Below are 17476 nucleotides of genomic sequence, written 5' to 3'. Positions count from 1 at the left end.
GCTCAAAGGAGACGTGGTTCGAAACCAGGTGTATTAAAAGTTACTTTATTTTGTAGGCAAAGGTATAGGGACGGTACATTACGGGACGCGCAACTCCGTTGTTCCTTCAACATTAGAAGGGTCAATTGCCAATTTGACATTTTTTTTTACGCTTTACTGCAAGCTTGCTTTCAACTAAAAACCTTAAATTACTTTAAAACCAACTTAACTCTTCTTATATAACCCATAAAAAGTAAAATATTTTGTAAAATAGAAAAAAACGTAACCCTTCTAGTGTTGCGGATAAGCCAAAAGCGGATGAAGTTTGACTTTTTTGAGCTTTTCTTACCTTGCCGAAATCCAAACCAGAATTACAACGGGTTTTGGGAATGTTTTCTTACTATGCCAAATGGGTACCTGATTTCTCTGAAAAGGTTAGACCTTCCCTATGATCTACAATCCCTAGCAAAGGTGGTGTTTTCTTGTACTCTTACAAGTTGCTGCAACTATGATATCACCAGCACGACTAGTAATGAAGGATTTTACCAGTAGTTTGGGCAGTGTATCTGTGCAATGTACAATGTACATACACAAGGCTGCGTTGTAGCCTATTGTTTGGTCAGTCAGATCTTTCTTTTTGGAATCTTGTATGTTTGAATATTTTGTTTTTGCAGAAATTTTGCTTCGACGGCAATACAGTACATGATTTAGTTTTGTATTCAAGATTGAATCCTTGTAACTGGCGCAACAAGCCTCAATCGTTTGCTATTTGTTGGGCACTATGACGCGTTCACACCGACTTACTCAACTTTGCGTTCTGTTATGTGTACTGAATGCTATACATTCGCTGGATGGCACGGATGTGAGTGAATCTGGTGACAGAGAAGAAAACCAAATACGACCATTCTTGAGTGGGGGAGGTGAGGTTTGCAATTAGTATGCATGGGAATAAAATCTTTTTTACTGGAGGTGGAGATCTAGCTAATTGTCATGGGCAGTGTGATAATGATAGCCACAACATACAACTTATAGCACATGTTTGAGTTTACAATCATGCAATGGTCAGACACCTTTCATATGCGTACTGGCAGTTGCCTTGACATGGGGGTCCAAGAAGTATTTTTGGACCCTTGTTTGGAATGATTTTAGGGGCCCGCAGCCTTTTCAAGCCTACCGGACACTTAAAGAAACCACCGCGTATTGTTTGGATATAGCGCATTTTTCATAAAAAGTATCTTGATTTAAAGCCAGAGAATCTCTTTAGTACCGGGCCTAAATTACCCTCTCAACGGCCCAAATTATCCTCTCAACGGCCCAAATCATTCTCTCAACGGCCCAAATTACCCTCTCAACGGCCCTCCTGCGTGCTAGACTATATAGTTTATTGTAGCTCAAAGTTTACTTTTTGTCCTGGACGTGGAAGTTTAGTTCCATATTTTACCATCTGCCCAGTCCTTTGGTCGGCGTTTTTTACCCAAGATGACCACAATTGCACCGAGGGATTAATGTATTGCAAGAATACGAATTACTTCAGCATCTTATACCTAGTCATTGCATGCACTTTGTTAAAATTAACGAATCAAGCATATTTCAGATAGCAACAGTGACGTCACAATTCCTCCCATTCAACAACCTCCGCGACATCTCTCTGATAGTCGGACAAAGGCCGCGGTGGTGGCGGGTCCGGATGTTAGAGAGGCGTTTGTTTCTCTTGGGAAGGAATCTTATTTCGGCAGAAAGCAGCATCAAGACAGAAGAACCATGAGTCCAGAAGAATCTTGTCACTACACTTTCACTGTTCCCAGATATTCCACTCATTGTTCCTCCAGTGCCATGGAAACGCGATTGGAAGAGATGCATCGGATGTTGGGTTCTTTCCAGAATCAAATGAACAATCAGCGCCGGAGACTTGAAGCTGCCGAAACTTTTATGAGAAAAGTTCGCGGCTTTCGACGCGATTCGACTATCTCGCATTCCAGCCATTCAGGATCATCTGCATCATCCCAAGATCACCATGGTAACAACGGAGCATCAAGAGCTCTTCAAGAACTTTCGGAAGAGATGCAAGTTAAGTTGAGTAACTTGGAAATCCAAATAGATGATGAGGTTAGCAAAAGATTAAAGCTCCAGCTTCGGAATCTCAACCTCACTCGCATCCTCATTAGTCAACGGAACAGTATCCGAGATCTGACAGAAGAAAACAGAACATTGCATGAGACCGTGGTGAGATTGAAGGAGGAGTTGGACTCGACAAATGAAGAGAACATGGCTCTTTCAGACAACCAGCGGCTGCTTATTTCTGAGAAAGTGAACCACGAAGAGGCTCGGCGGCTTCTGGTAGAAAGAGTCGGAAGATTATCCTTGGAGAACGAAGATCTTTCCAATGAGGCGATTTCTCTCCGAGCTAGGGTGGAGGAGCTGCGTGTCGACAATTTGAAAGACAAGGTAAGTCTCAGCAGACGTTGGAATGTTTATTTCTAACCGGTCTCAAAGCTTACCCAGAAAGCAAATCAACCCTTTTTTTACCATTGATTCAACGTCTGCAGACGTTAGTAATGTAAAAGTTGACTGATTTGTTAACTGGGTACATACCAACGATTTAACCTCAAAGCCACAAGATTGTGTTGAGGGTTCAAACAAATGAAAACCTTGTCGTTTTTGCAACTTTTATGTATTGCAACGTACAATTTTTGTTAAACTGCGGCAGGGCTCATTAACCGAGATAGTTTTCTTTTGCGATGTCTGTTCACGCGTACAGAGCTGATTTAAACTCGTCAGTTTCTTTTCCCTGGCCGAACTGATTTTTGTTTGAGTAATTGCTTAAAATTCTTTGAAAACTTCTGCACTTTCAAGCGTACGTGTGACCTTTTGACCAGTCGAGGCCAAGCATTGTGATGGAACAAGTCGAAAGGTCTTTGCAACAAATTTCATTTTGGAATGCATTCACGAGATGCAGTGGGCGCACTTGTAGGGGTTTGACCATGTATTTTGCTGTTTGACAAAGATTGTGTAGGTCCTGTGATGTTCACGCGTTCATCGCGTGTTGTAACTGTTACTTTCAATTACGTCACATTTCAGGAGCTTCTTCAAGTCGCCGCAGCGAAAATTTCCCAACTAAACGCTTCTGTGATGTCATTGCAGCAAAACGTGACGTCAGGAAATGGTAAGTGGTTTAGTATTTCAGAGTGATTCGAGTCAAAAAGAAAAATTTTAAACAGTGGCTCCTGACTTTGCGCTTAATCCAGTCACCTTCACTTGGTCCTTCCAGTAAGTAACACAATTTAAATGAGAAACGAATACTGTACCACCAAATGTCGACCTGATTCAGACTAGGACAATCTCTTTTGGGGCTGACAATAATTGTTCCCTTGGAGCTATATCTTTGAGGGTTTTATAAGTCGTCGGGATAAAGGTGAAAATATTTTCATGTTACAAATTTGACTCTTTTCTAGCCAATGCTTACATCACAGTGTGTTTTACATTTCTTGTGTGTAAGATCTGTTCCGTCATAGAAGATAAGTCTGTAGCAGCTTGATCACGCATCACCGGCTGTATGACGACTTTGCTCCACGATTAGCTTCTTCAACGTCAGATATTTAGTAGAACTCACCGAAGTGTTATTATACCGAACGCTGAAGCTTTGTGGTTAAGTTTGTAGCTTTACTTGGCTCGGCTTCGTCTCTTAGCCGTTAATTAGATTTCTATTTCCTTCAAGTGTTTACAACGAGCTTCGTTCTCACTCGAAGTGCCTGCATGGTCTAATGGCCACTAATGGAAACCAGAAGATCCCAGACTACTTTCGTTTATGTTGTGGCAATATGCAGCTTCTTATTTCAACAATTTTGTCTTGTATTCGGCAAAACCAATAACGACGACCAACAAAACACGATTTGTTTTTGTCAGAACTCACAAACAAGTAAAAGTTGTTTTCGCGTGAAAGCTTCACAAAATATAAAAGCCTTGAAATGAGGTGCATTTTGCAGTTTATCTGCAGCATAAACGCGAAGGCAGTATTAACATGAATAGTAAAATTGATTACACTAACTAAGTCAAGAAAATGTTTTACATTTTAAACTCAATCTTTGGAAACTGAATCCGAATCTCCGTTTCTCGTCTTCTCTTTCCTTACTAATGACGCAATAGAGCCTCTGATTACCCCGCAGCTAAAAAAATCCGTTCTCGTTGGTTAACTTGGCGTTTGTAAACGTCGGAAGAACCTAAAGAGTGGGTTTTGATGGCTGGATCAGGGTAGTGTGTTACTGCAGCTTTAGCTCATAAAATTATAACTTCGTTTTATCAAGTTTTTGTCAAAATATGCTGAAATAATGTCAAGAACGTGAAATTCTGTTTCAAATCCGTTAAGAGTGGTCAAGTAGTGAAGTGCGTGTGAAGTTAGCAAATAATCTTCAAGATTGCGTGACAAAGCTCTCCGTGACGTATTGTATGCTCCATTTATGAGTATGAGGTTGTTGTTGATTGTCAAGCAAAAAGAATCATTTTGTCACCTCATAATGTCATAATATAACAATAGTTTATTGTGTTGGCTGTCGTAACAATTCACTGACAATTGAGCAAGATTGTACAAAACAACTTACAAATATACAATAATAATATCGATTGAAAGCAATGATAAAATCTCAACAGTTCTTATATCTGAAACGAACATTGTCTGTTTATCGCTGACATCAACGAGATAAGTTTTGAATAGGCAAAGTTTTTTAAGGTCACTTGCGTAAACTTTAACTTTTGTTATGAAGAAAATATCGATTACACGTACTGGTGAAAAAACAGCACCTAGTGGTAAGCTGCCCATTCACTCTGCAATATTTTAAACTTACTAAATAATGCTCAATAATGCACCAAGAGCTGTTAGAAACAAATACAGTAGGCAACAAAATAGTAACTAAATATTTTCTTATTCGAAACGTATTATTCGAAATACGTCTTTTTGTTCATGCGCTGGCGGCACAAACCGTCCGCCCCGTTTGCTCAGTGGTTACGCGCCCGACTCAAGATCACGCGGCGTTGGTTCGACTCTCGGGGTGTGCGCTTGAGCAATGCATTTCAGGACTGCTCTCCATTCAGCGGCACCTAGTGAATAGAATAATTCCCCGGCAACAACACTTCAACAATCGCAAACTTCACTCTGTCAATCTCGGTAACCGGCCCTGCGTCAAAAGCCTGTACAAGTATGCGAAACTACCAGGAATAATCTATCAAGGCTTTGTCAATAATAGGATAAAGATTCAAAAACCAAAACCAACCAAGCTGAACCAACCAACTTCCTGCCGTTTTGTTCTGTTTGCAACACGGGTTTCTGATACTCATGACTCTCACATCGAATTCTTGATCATGCGTCACACGGCAGTAGCTCTCGGGGTAAACGCTTGAGCAACGCATATCAAGGACTGCTCTCTATTCAGCTGCTACTGGTGAATGGAATAATTCACAAACACCAACACTTCATCAATTAGAAGCTTCATTCTGTCAAACTCGGGGACCGAACCTGCGTCATTGGTTTAAAACTTGTACAAGTACAGTAAGCGAAACTGTGAAGGATTGTGCTATCAAAAATCTTTCTCAATCCGATGATAGATTCTCACCATCAATCAATCTTCATATGGCTCTGATCAGTTCAATAACTCGTTTGTTCGCTTTCAGGTGACAACCGGCAGTCATGCTCCAGTGCACATGTTGATGACGACAACATTGTTCCAAACTACACAAGTAAGTCAAATTACAATGACGTAATGAACAGGCGTGAGAAATCTTTCCCTGTGATAAAAGAAATCAGGGTTGATGGTTTGATGAAGGGAAGCTCTGACTGACTTTCAGTGCATGTTAGTGATGCAACAATGGCATTTGGTGATTGGCATAGACCTAACAAAACTTTTGAACCATCCTTCCCAAGCTGCTGAAGAGTTGCATTTGTGAATAACTGTGGCAATGTTGCGGCAACGTCTTGTGATGAAAATTACAAAAAAAATTGTTATTCTGCAAATCTTTTGGATTTGTTTGGATGGCACACCCAGGCATAAGCTGATAAGTAGCAGACAACCCTAAACCCCAGTCAGTCAACCCAGGGGCGAGGTTAATTACTGTGGAGTTATGTTTGCATTTTGGCGTCTGTTTAAAAGATTTGTTTACTCAAAGAACGAAATGAACATTGTCAGCTTTGCCTCAATGGCTTAAACCTGTAGAGAGGATATGAAGGTAACCGAATATGCAGAGTGCCTGAAACTGAGAGAATAATTTAGGTTCGACATTAATGAGATATATGGGCCTTTAAAACACGAAACAACGTTAAAACATCTCTAAGAAATAGACTACCCATGGTATCAAACATATAAGGAATTACTCAAGGAATCGGTAGGTAGGAGCAAAATGGTTGGAACATTTGGTCAATCTTATCAAAAGATAAAGAGCCTAAAATAGAGTTTAGCATCTATATTTTGGATTCCCCATTTTTTTATTAAAGTAGTTGGTAGTTTCCAAGCAGGAAATTTTTCTCCAAGTCAAAGTGGACTTGATACAAATGCACTATACGAAAATAATGTGTGGTGTCTTCTTTAAGTTTGTTTTTATTTTTGACCATCACAACGAAAAAAAAAACGATATATACCGGTACCAAAATTAGCAGAGGTCTAGAAAAAGGTAGATCACCGACTTTTTTCTCGTAGACTCGAGTTCGACTCCAATTTGCTGGACTCTTGGACCTACTGGATCTTTTGTCAGCACCACTGTGCACTGTCTACTATGCGTGTGATAATGGCAAGCGTGTGATAATGGCAAACAAACCTATGAAGAATACACACAATAGAGAAATGTAGAGTGAAGATGAAATGCGCAGCGACACATTCGGAAGTATTCACAGAGCGTCGTTTTTGTCACCGCTTTATCAACATCGCTCTCTTTTATTACGCCACTTGGCGTACAGTGTCATAACCATTGAACCTGGACATAACAACATCTTATGCTTGATCGACCGTGACCAATGTTGTCTGTGACACGCATGAGTGAAAGCAAGGTTTCTGATTCATTAGTTTAAATCAAACTCAACTTGAGTGGTCAAAGTTATAAGGACTGATGTTGAAGAAAGATGAGCTATGCCACGGATGAGCAACTGCATGATGAAGAGAGCGATTCGACCTATCGTGCACTTTTTCAACATGTGACTCTGTTACTTTATTACAAGAGGAGAAAATTTTGATTTTGATCATTCTAATCTTCGAGACCAACAACAAGCACATAGCTAAGATTTTCAGCTAAGATGGGGCAATGCAGATAACATTTACTCTGGCTTACGTTTATTTTAGTTTCAGCTTGCAGACAAACAATTTGAAGGCTTATGTCTTTGACATGACAACGCAATCGAAATAAATTAAACTGCGCTTTATTTTGCGATGTTAAAAAGTCGTATGGATGACAGTGTTTTCTTATTTCATCAAAATAATTGCCTGCTAATGGTTTCTAAATGCATTATTTATTATCGCTGTATCACCAAGTGACGTGGCCATTCTATACAACCTGATGGAGCTTGTACGGTTAAACGGATGGGCTTGGGATACAGGTTATAATGCGATATCCTTTTAATCAAACCGTACATTATTATAGTTTGTTATGTAATTGTATTTGTATAATAACCTCAAGAAAATGAAATAGCTTCTGACAGGTGTCAAACCCACAACAATGCTTGATATGAACGACTCGGTTACATGTCTTGTAAGGCAAAGGAATTTATTCTCACACGAGTCAGTTCAATCATAAATAGCTAAAAATCGATTTCGATTTTTACCGATCTCTACCGCATGATCCTACCGCATCGATCTCTACCGCTCTCGAATCCTCACAATCTCCTTCAGCTCTTCCATGCCCTTACCGTTGTTATTCATCAATGTATCGAGCCATCTCGTTTTGGGATGATTCTTATGATCCTTTCCCTTTTCTCCGCTGACCAAACCATGACGTCTTTTTCCAGTGATGTACTTTCTCATGCTTTGCCAGAATATGAAAGTTGCTTTTTTTTAGCTTTTAGGGATATGTCCGGTTTAATTTGGTCCAAATTCTGTTGATTTGTCCCTTTTGCTGTCCAAGCATATAGCCTACATTTATACAACGCGTGAATATAGTTTGTTTCTAGCAAGTTTCTTCATACATGGAAATGAAAACAATCAAATTTTTTACTTTGTTTATGATCTCGCAGCTTGTGGTATTTTGGTCAATATCTCCGACCCTGAGACCATCCGACAATCGAAGAAACTGATTTTGCATCGTGCCGGAGTCTGGATGAAAGATCCCATGGCTGATAAAGGGAGCACAAAGATCTGGGCTATTAACCAGAGCGGGTTCAAAGTTCGAAAGGTCACTCAGCTTGAAAACAACCTTCATAAACGTCAACAATCGTAGACAGTAGATCTTCGATGAAGACAATAGCCTCGATGAACGCGATGCTAAGTTTTAATTGTCTAAATTATTTTTTTCTAATCAACCGCAAGCCAAGAATCGATGAGATCCACTTGACTCAAATCCAAACGTAACAAGTGACAATGTCTTGTATGTGATCATTGTGATGTCATCGACATCTCTGTTTAATTACAAATGAATTTGCATATCTTAGCTCTACCAGTACTCCAACATAACCGCGTTCAAAGAGCACAAGCACGAAACCGTCCACAACCTTCCCCACCCCATGGAAAGTAACGGCGCCGTCGTCTACAATGGAAGCTTGTATTACCAGCGGAGAAATTCACGACGAATTGTTAGGTAACAAATATCTTCTTCAATTGTCTTGCCTGACCAGACATCGACGGCATCAGACAAATAATTCCTAACATTTCTATTGTATGTTGCATGGATGATTGTTTCTGTCTTGTCGTTAAATTGTTTCAGTTGAGTTTGATTATGTCTGTTTTTTGGTAACAAATATAAGACATTGAAACTGTGTGAGTGATATTCTGTACTCGTGACTTTGATGACGCTAGGTCAGGGTTTCCCAAACTGTGGTCCGCGGACCACCAATGGTCCGCGACGACTGCACAGGTGGTCCATGGCGATATGACAAGAAATTTAAAAGTTACACATATACGTTGTACAGTACGTACCCTGTCAAAGATAATTGCCGCAGTTCTTTACAACTTAAATGATTTCGAAAGCTTTTGCTATCCAGTATCGCAAACCTTACTTGTTGCACCTTCGTTGCAGTTAAAAAGTTGTTTACGAAAAATTCTCGTGGTCCTCCTCTATGACGTAATAATATAATTATTCTTATCACCATTCCGGATTTGTGGTTTTGTTGAGATCATTGCCGTTTTCTTACTCTTACCAACATGAAGACAAAATACAGGTCCGGACTTTCCGTGGACCCTGACTTACGAGTTTGCCTTTCACAAATAACTCCGAGAATTGATGACTTATGCAATAAGAAGCAATCCCATCCGTCCCATCGATGTCAGTTTTTTTAATAAACAAAATTCGGTTTTATTCATTTTTACCTTTGTATTGGGGGTCCGCGAATGAACAGATTCACAAATAGTGGTCCGTGGCGTAAAAAAAGTTTGGGAAACCCTGCGCTAGGTCATGTAACGTCACAAGAGTGTCACTATCACGTCATCACTAACTAGTCATGTTCGTCATGACTACATTATTGACACATGCAAAGACGCTGCTATTCAATATTTTATCAGAGTAAAAAGGAAATCTTCTATCTAGCATGCACTGCTAAGTTTCGCAGTGAAAGGTTATTAACTCCACAAGGCTTTCATGCTCTATATTTGTTTTCGATTGCATGCCAAGTTTAGCTGTAATGTAAATATGTAATAAGGCTTTCAAATTTAACAAGGTTTGCATTTCAAGTTACGTTTATAATAATGTCACAAATAATGATAACAAATAAATGATAGTACGGTAATAATAAAGTGTCCTCCTCATCAGTTTGTAATCTACGGCATCAGATGTTGATGGATCATAATCTGGTATTTTTCATTCTACACTGTTAATCAAAAGGGTGGAAACCTTGGGGTGGAAATTTCCATGGGTGGAATTCTCTTGCGGCAAGGGTGGAAAGCAAAAAGAATGATGGATATTTTTACCTTTTATAGAGAATGGATATTTCCAGTGGCTCAAACCTTTTATTCATTGAAGTTGTGTGCCTGCCTCTGCTCACCTGTGTGTATGAATGTCTAGTTAGATTTACTGTTACGGGGCGCTAACTGACTAGATGACCGCTTAACATCTTTCGCTATCATCCTATGACGATTACATGACCCGTCATATTGTTCTATCTTCATCCGCTTTGTTGTTATGCGCGGAAGTTCCTGTGTGGGATCACAAGTGCCATAAACCTCTACACTACAAACCTTTCTATCTCTCTTCTTTTCGTGATTGTTTTGCAAGCGCTAGTTGTTACGGTAGGGCAACACTTTCAATTATTATTATTGGCAAAAAATTGAAAACTCGTCATTTATGAAATGTTTATTTTAGGTGTTTTATTGTATCATAGCACAAGTTTTAACTTGCATGTTACATCAGCATCAATGACAAATACAATCTTTGCACATCTCGATGTCCAGATACAAGATCGGTTCCAATAAGGCGTCCATGGACAGATCGATAAAACGCGCGGGGTTCCACGGCTCATTCGCCTACCAATGGGGCGGATTCACTGACATAGATTTCGCGGTTGATGAGACAGGATTGTGGGTCATCTACAGGTGAACTTGACATCAACTTCTAGCCTAGATTTCAGGCAATGATTCCTAACTCTTTAAGGAACCTTCCAAAGACGTATTGTCTGCGGACCCCAAATTTCTAATATGAATCTTAAGTGAATTTTTCTAAAATAAATTTACAGGCTGCAGTGAAAATCGTCTTATTTGTCACAATTTTGTCGGTCGCGGCGCAAATCTACGGTTTTACCTTGTTTGCATAATTCGTCAGTTCGCCTAATCTGTTACTTTTTTTCCAAGCTCCTAAAAGTGACAAATTAGGCACATTCTACTGCAGCCTACTCTGAATCTAAATCTCGGTGATCTACCTAAACATTATACTTGCTTCAGGGCTATAAGCATATGGTCCCTAATAAGAAACTTGTCCTCTTTTAGCCAAAAGCTTGGACTCAAGTATGGAGATCACCTTGACTTTTTTGTCACTGAATACTACAAACAATTTATATTTTATTCGATTTGTCATTACTCGTCCTTGTCAAAAAAGGTTAACAGGCAATGAAATAAATTCATTTTGTAGCACTCCAAGAAGCAAAGGAAATATTCTCGTCACTAAGATTAGCCCGGAAACCCTACTTCCTGTCAGAAAGACGATTCGCACGCCAATTCCGGTGAGTTGTCAGATTTTCATTGATCTAACAATGGTCTAACAATGATCTAACAATGTCTTATTGATCTAACAATGGTCTTTGTCAGAATAAAAAAATTTCAAATGACAATTCCTTGATTTGGGCAAATTATCGACAATTTCGACAAATGTTATCATGGATTCAATTGAAGAAAGAATCTAAAAATTGAAATAGAAATAATTACTTCCATTGTTTTTGTTTCCTCTAGTTTTATTTACCACCTTAACCAACTTGCACTGTCATGTTGCTTCAGTGTAAAATGTTTGACAAGTGGCTTTGTAGCAACATCGACCCATGATTGATTGAACGCAGGCTAGCGTTAATCTTCTTAAAATCAATCTCATCCGTACAATATCCATCCGATTAACCCCTACTTGTATAATGTAAAGTTATGCATCAACGATAGGCTACCACTCGAAGAAAAGCGATGGTTTATTATCATCCAACTTTGAAAATTACTTTTTCCTTGAGTGCTTGAATCTTGCGCTCTAGCCGACTTGTTTTACTGGTGCACATAAAAAAAATGGGAAAAAGCTTTAAAAAGGTATAATCCTCAGAAAAAAAGGATAGTATTTCTCAAAAAAGGGTGGATACTAAAAAGTGGTAAACCTTGCTTGAAGTGGCAACCCATTTCTCTTCTTTCAACTACACGGCATTTTCATTCACAGAAACGGAAAGTGGCAAACGCGTTCATCATCTGTCAAGTCCTGTACACTGTCAGTGGCTTCAAAGCGTCGGAGGCGACGATTAACGCGGCTTTTGATCTAAACGCAAGATCTCTCAAGAAACTAAACATTCCATTTGTCAACAACTACAGGTAAGAAGCTCAATTCGGTGAAGTAGCTACACCATGCGCTGCATCCTCAAATTTGATTGACTCTAGCAAGAAAAAATACCAATGAAATTTCAACATCAAGCGATGGTAAACGCTGGGTTGTTACCGTTTGACAATGTTGATATTGTTTACGCTTTACATCGACTCGAGTACCAATATATTCTTGAGTGGTTACTTCAGAAATAGAACATTATTTCTCTGCTGGTGTGCAGCGAGTTGGTTGAATCTGTAAAGAATGTTCGATACAAGAAAAGACTGATGATTATTGAGCACACGCCAGCCCACTGGAGATGCTTACTCATTTACTCATTCCAGATTCAACTCTATGATCGATTACAACCCGCGGGATCGCTACATCTACTCTTGGGACAATGGGAGGCAGGTTCGATACCTGGCCACAGTAGACGACTCCATGGGAAAGATGAAAAATGAAGAATTTGTTTCCCACAACGGTACTTCGACGTAGCAAAGTTGGCGCGACAAGGACACCTTTTGGAAAACGATCTGATCAGTTTAACCGTCAAGTGGAGCAAAAGAGTTGACCTCAGAGGAAGTTACAACAAATATCGAAGAGGCGGAATCTGAAGACGCGATTGTCCTTGAAAACTTGCAGTTCTGTTGTTACACCAAATGACGTAACAAAGAAACATGTGTTCTTGCAACGTTACATTACTATCTTGCAACGTTACATTACTATAACTGCATTTGTCGAGGCGCAGATCGTCAATTGTCCGCAGCTCAAATCAAATTTGAAAACGCGAATCTAGTCTGTCTAGGGGAAGCTCTCCACTTAGTGAAAAGAATACTTTAAAGGGTACATCATATTTTTTGATACAATTTCATTGATTAAACAAAGAATTAAATTCAAATAATTCTTGTGAGTTTGAGGTTTACACCCAGATTTTGGCTCCTTTTTGCATTGTCATGAATGATGATCTTGTGCGTAAATGCTTATTACCTCATATTTATTGTTTATTTTATTCTGTTTGGTTTGCATATTAATTGAGTTTTATCAGCATTATCGTCAAAATTCATCCACAATACACTTTGCTGAAGGATTGGCCTCTTCTGTAAAGCAGTTGCCACATTCAAAGTAAAGTTGGTAGCCTTAGCCTACAGCCCTACACTCAGTCGTTGCGGGCAACTTTGATGGGGGAAAGTGAAGCATGGCAAACTTCTAATTCAAATTTATCCTCAGTGTTTGATTCAAATACAAAATTGGTGTAATTTTGTGTAAATCATTGGTTGGTTATTCAGCGATTGTGTAATCTCATTGCAAGACTTACAATGCAAGTGGACTACTGTAAACCGTTTAACAGCTGACAAAACGCTCTCCTGACTTTCCATCACTTGCCAAGAAATCCAAACGATCTTTCGCACACGAAAGATGAAGAACAGAATATAAACAATAATATAGTCTGTCTATTGGCGTCGTTTGCTCAGTGGTTACGCACCCCGCTCAAGATCACGCAGCGCTGGTTCGACTCTCGGAATGTGCGCTTGAGCAACGCATTTCAGGACTGCTCTCTATTCAGCGGCACCTAGTGAATGGTATAATTCTCTGGCAACAGCACTTCAACAATTGGAAACTTCACTCTGTCAATCTCGGTAACCGGGCCTGCGTCAAGGCTTTGTCAGTCCGTGGATAAAGATTCAAAACCAACCAGTGGCGTAGCCAAGGGGGGATTTGGGGGTTACAACCCCCCCCCTTTGGCACGCGTATGACGTCACGATATTGAGAATGATGCTTTCAGTCTAAAACAAATTGCCTAATTTTCAACAAAACTGCATTAAAAGAGCGAGTTTTGCCAATACCAAACATCTCAGCCAGGAATTAGCAACAAGAAAACACAGAGACTTAGCTTTATTTCCGAAAAATGCCGAAGAAAACATGATCTTATCCTTTTGCTATGCCACGGACAGCACCATTTACAGGAATATTCATACCCACATTTTTGTTGAAAATGCTCTCAGAATGCACCAAATTCAAAGTAATTTTTCAAAATTTTCTGGGGGAGGCCCCCCAGACCCCCCGCTGCTGGGTTGTCAAAACCCCCCCTTTCAAAGTTCCTGGCTACGCTATTGAAACCAACCAACCATAGTATTATTCCGCATTGAATTTAGGCTTACTTGTATGGTAGCCTAGCCTACTATTCTCTCGTCAGACAAAAAAGTTTCTCTCTGATGAATATCAATCTCTCAGCATTAGAGAAGTCTTTCTAACTTAAATTTCTATCCTGTAGGCTACATCACTAAAGAAGCTGTGACAACTTTGTCAGGTGATGATTTCTTTTAACTTCATCTTTTCAAAGTTTCGCTCGTTAGTTCACTGGTTAACCGCCTGTCTCAAGATCAATCGGGGTGTGTTTGAGCAACACAGCCTATTTCAGGACTACTTTCCAATCAGCAGAACCAGCACCTATTATAATGGATGGAATAGCTCGCAGACAACAGCAACCCACAGTGACGGCTGATGCTGTTTGGGAGCAGTGGGGCTGCAATAAATAGTCCGGGGGGAGAAGCCCGTCGCTGAGTTTGCCGAAGAACGATTTCGCGGGAGGGTCACTCCCCCAGAAAAACTTTAAAAAATCACATTAAATTTGGTGCGTTCTGAGCACATTTGTACCCCAAATTTTGAAAAAATGCATTCAAACTTTGTTGAAAAGTTGATGCATTTCAGCTTAGTCTTGACTAACCTAGCCGTTGCATACAAGGCTCAAGTGATTTGAGATGCCCTAGCACTTCCTATAACCTGATGAATAGGCTACCCCTAACTCCACAGCTAACACTTCTACATTCATGGCTCGTTGCTACTCTGCGAAATAAAAACTAACTTTAAAAAGTCTGTAAAGTTATTCGGTTAAGGGGGGCTGTTTTCCAAGCAGCCCCTACAGATTAAAAAATTGCTGTTCTGTGTCTGTGAAATACCAAAAGAGGTGGAGCTACAAGCATAATCTTTAGCCAATCAGAGCGATTGGAGTTTAGACTCTTGGGCTGGTAGCACTTTAACAAGCAGATTTCTAATAAACCACGAACCAATCGAAGCTACGCTGTTCATGACGTCATCAAGATTGCGTTTAGGAAGAATAGAGGAAGAACGCAAATTCAAGCTAAATCAAATCAATGCTTTGCCGTCGGTTGACTTGGCGCATTGGGTTAGGGCGGTGGTAGTCATTACTTTGACGTGGGTTTGATTTCGGCTTACCCTATTTTGGTGACTTCAAAACGGGACGCCTCCAAAGACCAAGACCACTTAGCTGTGATTTTTTAACTTTACGTTTTCTGATATTATTACATAGGCCTACATTTAAAGCCATCCCGGCTGTCTTCATTAACCGTATTGTCATCGAGAGTTCATGCGCATATTCTCTGTTTAAATATCGGTTTCAGTTCGAAAAATACAAAGGAATTGATGTTAACGATACAAAATAGTTCGAATTTAGATTTTTTCTGTAAAGCAAAAGGAAGAAAGAATAATAAAATGGCCTGCGGTTTTCAAGTCGATAAGTAACTCTCAATTGCACTGAATTTACCCAACACTGTGTACAAGCATTTGCGAATTTACTTATTCGCCCAATCATACTTTTTTGTAGATAACACCTTCTTCAAAAAGACATTGTTCAATTTTACATTCTCGTAAAAGTCAAAGCAAGACCAATCAGTAGGGGAAGGTGACCATAGTTGTGCAATTTTTAACATTTTAATCAAAAACTGAATCATGAGTAAAGTTAGCAAACAAACGATATGATGTGGTTATAGTACAAGCATTTACCAACAAAAAGCACTACAAAAATAAAGTTTTGCAAATAAACTGATAGGTGCTTTTGACATTTTAAAACGGTGACTAAAGTTGCACAACTATGGTCATAGGTGTCCATAGTTGTGCATTCCGATTCCTTAATTGTGCAACTGCTTTGTGTAGACTTGTAACTTTGATATTGCAGTAGACGTTCAAATACAAAGCGGACAGGGTCATACGCATTCAGCAGATCTTCACTTGTTTTCCTCCATGCTGTATAGAAATGGCAGTAATGGCATATTTTGCAATAGTTAGCAATGTGTCTACATACAAAAACGTCGCTGTATAGCAGATGTTTTGTTTGTTGATAAGTTACATAGATAAGAAACAAGGAAAGAATAAAATTCAAGTCTACTTGACAAACCAGCAATTAGCCTACTATTCGCAGTATTGGCACACGCCACACATACATCACAGGATCATTTGTGCATTTTCATGGGCCCAATTTTTGCAAAGCCCTGATGAGCTTGAAGCATTCTCAAAATTACAGTAAGACCAACATTACATTTGATCCATGTCTCCAATCCCAAATACCCTTCAGAACACACCATGCACACAGGCCCGGATTTAGGGGAGCAGAGAGTGCAGGTTGTTGTTCGAGAGCGCTCCGAGAGCAGGTTGTTGTTCGAGAGCGCTCCGCCCCCCCCTTTTGAAGGCCCCCCCGACGTGGAAAAAATGTGATTTTGTGTTGTTTTTTTTTCAGCCTCTGAAGTTTGTGCAAAATGTTGTGCAGTGCTGGATTAATGCTACTGTAGACGTAGAGGTGTTTTTTGCACGGGGGCACCCCGATCTAGAAGTGCCCCGGGCCCCTCATCAGCAAAATCTGGCCCTGCATGCACACATTCTCGCCCTCCATGTCACTTCCGCAGGCATTGTTGGAGGAATTGTTATTTAGAACTATTTGGCTTTCATCCTCTGAAGAGCTCAAAGAAGAAGCTTGAGGTGTTGATTTCTTATTTTTACGTCTTGATTTGCTATCTTTTTTGGACCTTCTTGGAACTCTTAATTTTCTTTTTGCCTTTCAACAATTTTTCCTTTAACAGCTATTGCTTTTCAGGAGCACTAGTAAGGATAATCGACTTTCTTCTCTTGCTTTAATTGAACTGAAGTTTGCGAGGAGGAGCTTTAGGAATTCGAAGGATATGTGATGGAGAAATATATGTAGGCTATACACATTGGGAGGATTTTCACTGCTTTGGGGAGCTACTGGTGTGCTGAGAATATCATTGTCTCAGTGCCGAGAATTTTCAATATCAGTGCTTAGAATTTTCGTACGATGTCCATAGTTGTGCAGAATGCTCAACTAAGGAATCACGTGCTGCACAACTATGGAATCAAGACTCCGCCATCTTGAAAGGGATTTTCTGACCACACTGCGAAACCTTTTTCCAGAAGAAGTGCAGATAATGCAAGCTCTATGCACCTTTACTGATTACAAATAAGCTCACTTTCCTAGAGAATCAACATCTACTAAAAATGACAACTTATCTAATATCTCAAAAACCAGGAAAAA

The 17476-nt window shown here is 39.8% G+C and overlaps 1 protein-coding gene across 1 annotated transcript; it reads left to right on the top strand.

The window, feature by feature from the left end:
• The first annotated feature begins 662 nt into the window (after nucleotides 1–662).
• Nucleotides 663–13534, top strand: LOC145770380 (uncharacterized). The gene is made up of 10 exons (XM_082582018.1): nucleotides 663–899; nucleotides 1574–2424; nucleotides 3058–3142; nucleotides 5641–5706; nucleotides 8183–8340; nucleotides 8597–8742; nucleotides 10548–10688; nucleotides 11221–11311; nucleotides 11998–12146; nucleotides 12480–13534. Exons 1-10 carry the CDS (start codon nucleotides 761–763, stop codon nucleotides 12628–12630), a joined length of 1977 nt encoding a protein of 658 aa, XP_082438144.1. The 5' UTR covers nucleotides 663–760; the 3' UTR covers nucleotides 12631–13534.
• Nucleotides 13535–17476: the final 3942 nt, after the last annotated feature.

The sequence above is a fragment of the Aplidium turbinatum genome, chromosome 1 (genome assembly GCF_918807975.1).
Source record: "Aplidium turbinatum chromosome 1, kaAplTurb1.1, whole genome shotgun sequence".
NCBI classification, from domain to species: domain Eukaryota; kingdom Metazoa; phylum Chordata; class Ascidiacea; order Aplousobranchia; family Polyclinidae; genus Aplidium; species Aplidium turbinatum.
The sequence above is the reverse complement of the archived record's forward strand: the minus strand, read 5'-3'. Positions and strand labels throughout refer to the sequence as shown.

What these genes read in the sequence shown, in the direction of transcription:
- LOC145770380 (XM_082582018.1), top strand. Translation starts at nt 761, where the DNA reads ATGACGCGTTCACACCGACTTACTCAACTTTGCGTTCTGTTATGTGTA. An exon ending in AATTCACGACGAATTGTTAG is followed by an intron (nt 8,743 to 10,547) that starts GTAACAAATATC and finishes CTCGATGTCCAG; the next exon opens with ATACAAGATCGGTTCCAATA. An exon ending in GGATTGTGGGTCATCTACAG is followed by an intron (nt 10,689 to 11,220) that starts GTGAACTTGACA and finishes TTCATTTTGTAG; the next exon opens with CACTCCAAGAAGCAAAGGAA.